The 8,598-nt window shown below is 39.4% G+C and overlaps 1 protein-coding gene across 3 annotated transcripts in view; it reads right to left on the minus strand.

The window, feature by feature from the left end:
* Window positions 1-555: 555 nt before the first annotated feature.
* The window catches only part of LOC144244850 (uncharacterized), a 49,234-nt gene continuing 41,191 nt past the window's right edge, over window positions 556-8,598 (minus strand). For 2 of the 3 annotated variants that reach the window (XM_077780200.1, XM_077780195.1), the window contains exon 4: window positions 556-2,387. In XM_077780200.1, the coding sequence (XP_077636326.1) occupies window positions 904-2,127 (1,224 nt within the window). In that variant the 5' untranslated portion in view covers window positions 2,128-2,387 and the 3' untranslated portion in view covers window positions 556-903. The remainder of the gene's footprint in view (window positions 2,388-8,598) is intronic. The other variant, XM_077780224.1, reaches the window with a different exon arrangement.

Raw genomic sequence — 8,598 nt, forward strand, 5'->3', positions numbered from 1 at the left:
GGTACATCAAGTATTAAACAAAAGATAAGCCCAAAGAGAAAAATACTAGAAACTTTCTCTCTGGACTCCCTTGTTTTGCTTAGCACTGACATGAATGCCAAAGAAAATCAAGGAAATGAGGTAGTGAGGAATTACATACAATTAGATATATACATTTCATTTTTGCTATGTTTCAACATGGTATATGTACCCTACTTGGCTTTAGTTTGGTGGTGATGGGGGGGTGAAGTGGTGAGATCTGGATGAACCCCAATAGACCAACCGCACCCAGGAAAAATAACTACTTCTGTTCCTAAGCAGCTGCCTTAAGGGGAGAAGGCGGATGTGTTCAATATCCTGTAACATAGTATATGGGGTGTACCACACAAGTAGCTTCTCTCTACTTACTTGTCATGTGGCCATGCATTGTTGGTATATTTTTGCCATAAACACAAGAGATTTCATGCCCATAATATCTCCAACCACTCCCTTGACCTAAAACTAACACGTGCAATCACAATTCAGAGAGAGCTAATCAAAGTTGGAAGGAAACAGGAAAAACACAAGGCACAGGATTTGAAGAGAAACCAGAGTTTCAATTTCTCAGAGAATGTGAACAAAGGGAAACATGTTCTGTTTGCACAAATATAAAGTTCTTGCACTTAAAAAGGCTGGGTAGGATATATAGTTCTAATAACACTGGCTGAACTGCAAAGTATAGACATTTCACTCTACCCATCTGAGGAAACAGAAGAGTCAGTTCTCTATATAGCATGACAAAGTGGTTGGTACTTAAATACTTTAAATAATGAATGAATTTCAGTGAGGGAACATATCTGAATAACCTATGATCTCTCTCCTGAGAATAAAGAGTGATATTAAAAATACTTAAGTCTTTACAGTATGAGCATATGACTGAAGACCTTATTTAATAGGATCTTTCCTATGAACCCGCTGGTGGATGTGGAGGTTGGAGCTCTGGCTGAAGCCCTTCCCACACTTGCTGCACTCATAGGGCTTCTCTCCAGTATGCACTCTCTGGTGGATGAGGAGTTTTGAGCTCTGGCTAAATCCCTTCCCACACTTGCCACAGTGATAGGGCTTCTCTCCAGTGTGTACTCTGAGATGGATGCGAAGATCAGAGCTCTGACTAAAGCCCTTCCCACATTCATAGCACTGGAAGGGCTTCTCACCTGTGTGTATGCACTGGTGAATGTGAAGGTTTGAACTCTGGCTGAAGCCTTTCCCACATTCCCCACATTTGTAGGGCCTCTCCCCAGTATGGACTCGCTGGTGGATGTGCAGGTTGGAGCGCTGACTGAAGCTCATACCACACTCCCCACACTCATAGGGCTTCTCGCCAGTGTGCACTCGTTGGTGGATATGCAGTTTGGAGCTCTGACTAAAGCCCTTCCCACACTTGTCACATTTATAAGGCTTTTCGCCTGTATGGACTGCGTGATGAATGAGCAGACTTGAACTCCTTGTGAAGCCTTTCCCACACTTGTCACATTTATAGGGTTTCTCATCTGTGTGGACTGCTCGATGGATGAGGAGACTGGAGCTCCTCGTGAAGCCCTTCCCACACTGCTCACATTTGTAGGGCTTTTCTTCTGTGTGGTGTCTTTGATGAAGTAGTAGTTCTGAGCGCTCACTGAAGTCCTTACCACACCGACTACATCTGTGTAGTTTCTCTGCAGTGTGGATTTTCTCACATGGATTACTGCCTGAGCTGTTGTTACGTCTTTTCCTGCAGTTGTAATGGTTACAGTGTTTCTCCTCTGTTTGAGGTCTCCGAAGACTACGACTGACTACCTGTGATTTCCAACCACAGATGTCTTTGCAGTTACAGTCAAAGTGATCCAAAGATTCTTTCAACTGGCCATTCTGGCAAGTTGCCTGACCACTGACCAATGGTGAGACCAGTCCCGTTACATCAGATGTAAGTTTAATTTGAAGGTTCTCTGAACAATGGTCCATGGGAGGACTTTCTCCTTCTGAGACTTTTCTCTCAGTGCCTTCTTCAGTTATAAACACACTTTTGCTTTTCTGAGGATCCTGGGGCTCATTTTTACAGAAAGTCACTGAGGAGTCCTTTGCGGCCATTTGGCTTGGGAGTTTCAAAGACAAATATTCTTCATTGGCCATGTTTTTGTAATCATCACTTTGAAGAGTCACCACACTGCTCGTTTCTAGAAATACAGAAGATGCTTCTCCCTACTTCTGATAAAGGGAAAAATCTAGTTCAGGGTTCCTGTACACTTCTCCCGGAAGATTCAGAATACGATCCTGACTCTGTTATTGTGCTGACCATATCTTCTAAAATTAGCCAGCAGAAAAGCCCCTATATAATAGATCCTAAGTCCTTTTTTCTTGAAGATTCTCCATAGAATTTTCATTCAAGTCTCCTAGGGAACAAAGAGAATTCAGTGATAAGAACATACAAAGAGTAGATTTCAAGATTTTGGAGCTGGAATGCCTAATGCTTGAAGATTTAGTAACTAGGAAAAAGTTCAGTCTTGTCCTTATAGTCATGTCCTTTGGGTTAGTATCAGAAGGAGAGAAGGCTTAACTACACAAGGCAGAAATCTTGTCTCAGCTTTTAAACATAGCCAATAAAAGTGTTTTTCCCCTAACCTTGCAGAGGCAATGAATGTGTACTTGTCACAAATAACATTTCATTTCACTCTACTTCATTTTACTTTAATTAAATGTGCATTTAATTGGTAACCCACTTTAAGAGGTGCTGGGGATACAAAGAAGAAAACAGACATTCTTCTGCCTAGAGGAGCCTACTGGGAAGGGGCTCTTCCCTTCTGGTTAGGCTAGAGAATACTGGGAAGAAAGACAGTATCAACAGTGATAACCATGAGTGTGACACCAGTCACATGCACAACCAGTCATGGGAGCACAGAGTACAGGAATTCAACCCAAACCTTGGGGAAGATTTCTGGGACCAAATGGAAGCGGGGNCTATACACAATTCCTTGTGAAGGATATAAAACAGATGACAGTGGTAAAAAGTGCTCTGGAGAGGAAGGCAGGAGCCAGAACAAAGGGCTTGGTGTGTACTATAAGAATTTAGGGTTACAACCCTCAGGGATTTAAAGGACTTCAGTGGGGAGCAAAATACCGGACTTCGCGATTATAAACACCATCAGAAATAAGCAAGACTTAAGGTAGAGAAACAATTGCTGCAGCAAATCTGAAGCAAAGGATAAGGACGGTTATCAAGACAAAGGGAGAGATTCATTCTAAATCACACGATGACTGACTAAACTTAGGAGGAGAAGGAGGCATCCAGCATGATCCTTAAGATTCTTACTTGAGTTGATCAGGTATGGAGGTATACATGGTAAGACAGGCTAGAATGATAAAGTGGGGAACCAATAACAAAACAGGCTTTGACTTGTTTAATTTGTGGTACTGATGGAACATTCTTGCACTGTTCAGTAATACGGGTCTGCAATTCCTGAGAGAGAACTATGCTAGGAATGTAGATTTTAGACTTACTAGTATGTATGTTCATCAAAAACAATTAGAGTGAATATTTTAATATTACACTGAGGTGACAAAAAAGAAGTCCACAATAGTCCTGGAAAAATAGAAAGGCTGCAATCAGCAGAATAAAAATGTTGAGGAACTCCTAGATGATAAAAAGCAGATGAATGGGAACTGATGGTGAATCCAGAAAAAACAACAACAACAAAACAAAACTCAAGTGCACAGCTCAAATCACATACAGAAAAGGGCTTAAAAGACTAAAAGATCTCAGGGGCGCCTGGGTAGCTCAGTCAGTTGGGTGTCCGACTTCAGCTCAGGTCATGATCTCACAATTCGTGGGTTCGAGCCCTTCATCAGGCTCTGTGCTGAATGCTTGCTCAGAGCCTGGAGGCTGGTTAGTATTCTGAGTCTCCTTCTCTCTCTGCCCCTCCCCCTGCTCACGCTCTGTCTCACCCTGTCTCTCAAAAAAAAAAAGAAATAAATGTTAAAAAAAAAAAAAAAATTAAAAAAAAAAAGACTAAAAGATCTCAAAAAGTCCTAGAAATTCAAATTCCAAACTCAGAATAAACAATTATAAAGTAAGAGAGGTTTATCCTGGAAACAGGTTTATGAATTCATGTTAGGCATGTCTAACGGTTGGACTAGTTGTTGCCATTAGCAGCACCATTTTCCCAAACACCCTCTTCCCTACAAAAAATGAAACATTGGTTGGCTAAGGGTGGGTCCCCATAGAAAGCCTCAAGAACAAAATAAATGGTCTGTCGAAGAAAAACTCCTAATGGTATTATTTGGGCTGGAGAGAGAACCAGAAGTTGAGGAAATACTGAACCTGCACAATGACATGGTTAATAAAGTACAAACGAAGCAACTGACTCCACATGTGCCCAGGATAAAGATTCAAGGTTGGGGCGCCTGGGTGGCTTAGTCGGTTAAGCGTCCGACTTTCGCTTAGGTCATGATCTTGCGGTTCATGGGTTCGAGCCCCGCGTCGGGCTCTGTGTTGACTGCCAGCTCGGAGCCTGGAGCCTGTTTCAGTCTGTGACTCCCTCTCTCTCTGACCCTCCCCTGCTCACGCTGTCTCTCTCTCTCCTAGAAATAAATAAAACATTAAAAAAAAAAAAAAAGATTCAAGGTAACCCTTGAAGTGGGATTTCTGCTAAAAGAGATACCTTGAAAAGCAGGGCACATCCCAGTTAATTTTGGGCTGAAAAAAGCAACCTTAAAAAAGGGGTCTACAACCACCCACCATTTGGATTCTTATATCTATCTCAAACCTAATCACCAGAGATGTCCTCTATAAGTATAACATGCATGCACCAAAGAGGGCCATACATCAGCTGAGGATATACATTCCAGTATCATACTATGAACATATGCCTTTTGAAAAAAATATCAGACAATAAAAACAATATAAGCAGACTAAAAAAAAAAGTAGAAAACTAACATAAATGAAGATTGGCGTAAACTCAAGAAATAATGAACAGAGGAAACAATTTAAAAGGTACATAATTAAGATCCCAGAGAAATCTGAGAAGATATCACATATAGAAAACATAATCTAATAATAAAATATAAACACATTGCTATGAAAAATAATCAGAATTCTTTTAAATTTATAAAAGGACTGAAAAGGATGACAATTGTAGTCTTTATGACCTATCATGCTTATTTGAAGTACTCAGATACTAGTTGCACAATCTTATGTAAGAGGAATTCTTAGGACATCCATTCTATACATGAGGAAATCCAAGACTGAAAAGGTTAAGTAATGTGTGTCATAGCTACTGTTAAGCAGATCCTAAGGTCTACAATCTCAATGGGTCGAGTAGCAAAATGAACACATGGCTAAGATGGAAGATTGAGGGATTCTTCTAGAATGCAGAGTAAAAAGGAAAGACAGATGGAAAGATAAAAGTAAAAGCCCATCTTGTAGGAGTTCCATGAATATAGTGAAGACTGAATGGAGGGAGAGAAATGATCAAAGCAGTAACAGATAAAAATGTTTCCTAAAATTCACAATTCAGTGCTTACTGAATGCTAAAAATTGTATGCGAAATTTCAGAACTTCAGGGGAAAAAAAATTCCCCAAAACACTAAAAACATCCAGACAGAAAAGGCAGGTTGTGTGCAAATAAATGAGAATTAGTATGTTAACACCGAACTACCAATAAACAATACTGGAAACCTGGAATAATTGAGCATTATCTTCCATTTGGAGGAAAAGTGATTGTGAAAAAGAGGATACATGATACAAGAAATAGCAGTGACCAAAGAAGTCAATAAAATAGACAATTAAGTTGAATCAATTGTTGTTACATAAAAGAAAACTATAATAATTAACCAATTAACCAAACCACTATAAAACAGCATGGAAAATCACCCCAAATAAAATATTTTAAAAAGCAAGCATCAGCTTTAGGAAAGTGGGGGGAAAAAAGGAAGTGTAATCATAGTATACTACTTGACCTTGTAGGGAACAATAGTTATGAAGTCAAAGCAATATAAGCATTAACCTTGGGTGCATGTTGGGGGAAAATAATGTAAAAGAGTTAAATCCTCATTTATGATTTAAAGAAGTCAATATAAAATCTAAAATATTGACAAACTGAAAAATAGCAGTATATTACAATAAACTCACATTAAAACTATATGAGATACCATTTTCCACCTGTTAAACTGGCAAAAACTGAAAGCCTGAAGACACACTGCTTGTGAGTGTAAATTTGTAACACCCCAAGAAGGACATTTTGACAATTATTAAAATCACACATGTATGCACTCCACATTTTGGCTTGGGGGTTTCATTCTTCAGATTTCCAGGTAGAGTTGTGAAATGATAACTGTATAAGATTTAGTCACTGCAGGTGGCTTGTGATAGTAAATGACCAGAACCTGGGTAGAGGAGTTAGGGACACGAAGGAAGGTTTACACTGTGTACCTTTTTATTTTTGTAATATAGCTTTAATACTTTAAAAACGTTTTGTACATTTGGGAACTCTTCACTGCTCATGCATAATATATTTTTTGCCTTTCCCCAGGATGTTCAATGTCCTCACTTGACATTTTTTTCAGCTTTTTTTTAGGTATAACAGACAAGTAATACTGCGTACCTTTTTATGTTTTTTAACCATATGAATGTATTTGTTCCTTAAAAAAAAAAAAGAAGTAGCTGCATAAGTTACTTGAAATATGAAGGCAAACAGAGTAAGAACAACTTAAAGGATTAAAACTGAGGGACTATGAGAAGCCATCCTGTGGCATGAGGAGCAGCAGAGGATGGAGCCTGGTGTTTATAAGTTTTTCAATACATTTCGCTTTACCTAGGTGAATGTATTCCTTTGTTCACAAAGTTTAAAAGTAAAGGACCAAAAAAAAAAAAAAAAAAAAAGGAAGAAAAATAGTGCAGTTTGGAACAATTAAGTCATGAGGTGGGCCAAAGTTATTAAATGGTCACAGGACACTGCTTCAACATCCTTGCCATACAATACTTGTGATACTAGTTTTTGTAACACACAACACACAGATATATGGAGTACATTTAAAAGAAAGGATACACAAACTACTATTAGTGATATCATTTCATATTATACTTCTGTGTTCTCTGACTTTTTGACATTTTTAAATTTTTATTTTTATTATTATTTTTTAACATTTATTTATTTTTGAGAGAGAGAGAGAGGAGAGAGAGAGAGAAACAGAGAGCAAGCCAGGAAAAGGCAGAGAGAGAGGGAGACACAGAATTCGAAGCAGACTCCAGGCTCTGAACTGTCAGCACAGAGCCTGATATGGGGCTCGAACCCATGTACCATAAGACCATGACCTGGGCCAAAGTTGGTTGCTTAACTGAGCCACCCAGGCACCCCGTCCCCCCTTTTAAAAAATATTTTTGAAAGACAGAAACAGCAAGCAAGGAAAGGGCAGAGAGAGAGGGACTTCAAGACTTTTTTTTAGGTGGTATCCAGGTGTGGCCTGAATCTGGACCCTGAGATCAAAACCTGAGCCGAGATTAATCTGGCCATATGTAGCAACCTAGATGGACCTTGAAGGTGTTATGCTGAACGAAGTAAGTCAGGAAGAGAAGGACAAATATCATATGTTTGCACGTACAGGAGGATTAGGAGGAACTTAACGGAGGACCATGGGGGAGAAGAAGGGGGGAAATAGTGGGGGAGAGGGAGAGAGGCAAACCATGAGAGACTATTGAATGATGAGAACAAACTGAGGACTGATGGGGGTGGGGGGGGGGGAGATGGGCATGGAGGAGGGCACTTGTGGGGATGAGCACTGGGTGCTATATGGAAACCAACTTGACAATACACTATTTGTAAATAAATAAATAAATAAATAAATAAAACTGGATGTAATTTGGCAGGTAAAAAAAAAAAGAGTTGGACACTTAACTGACTGAGCCACCCAGGTGCCCCAATTTTTGGCATTTTTATATCTAATTTGCATTAAAAAACGCTGGACAACCACATTCAATGTCTTACCAATGAAAAACAAAAACCTAGCATAGAGCTTGAAACTGGAAGCACAGAGAACAGGCATTAAATTTATATAAAGAAAATGGAAGTACAGGCCTCTCACTCCTTACAGGGACTTCTTCACTCTGTGGTGCTTACCTCACCTCCCAGGTTTAGTTGAAAATAATGGTTCAAGAGCCATAGTTACTGAGGGAAGAGAACCATGTGGACAGAGGCAGGAAAAAACCCTGATAGCCACTATTATAGGTTACTTCTTTTTGGTGGTTTTTGTACAATGTCTGCTTTTACTAGAGAATGACAATTTCACAGGGTTTAACCTAGTAGGTATATATGTATCTTACATCTGTGAAAAAGTTTTTTGTGGGGGGCACCTTGGTGGCTCAGTCGGTTAAGCATCACTTCTTGTTTTTGGCTCAGGTCATGATCTAGTGGTTCAAGAGATTGAAGCCTGTGTTGGGCTCCACACTGAGTGCTGAGTGTGGAGGCTGCCTGGGATTCTCTCCCTCTATCTGCCTCACCATGTTCACTCTGTCTCTCTCAAAATAAATAAATATTTAAAAATTCATTTTTTTTAATTAAAAAAATTTTTTTTAAATTTTAGAGTCAGAGAGAATGCAAGTTGGGGGAGTTG

Source organism: Crocuta crocuta, unplaced genomic scaffold (assembly GCF_008692635.1).
Source record: "Crocuta crocuta isolate KB4526 unplaced genomic scaffold, BGI_CrCroc_1.0 scaffold170, whole genome shotgun sequence".
Classification (NCBI taxonomy): domain Eukaryota; kingdom Metazoa; phylum Chordata; class Mammalia; order Carnivora; family Hyaenidae; genus Crocuta; species Crocuta crocuta.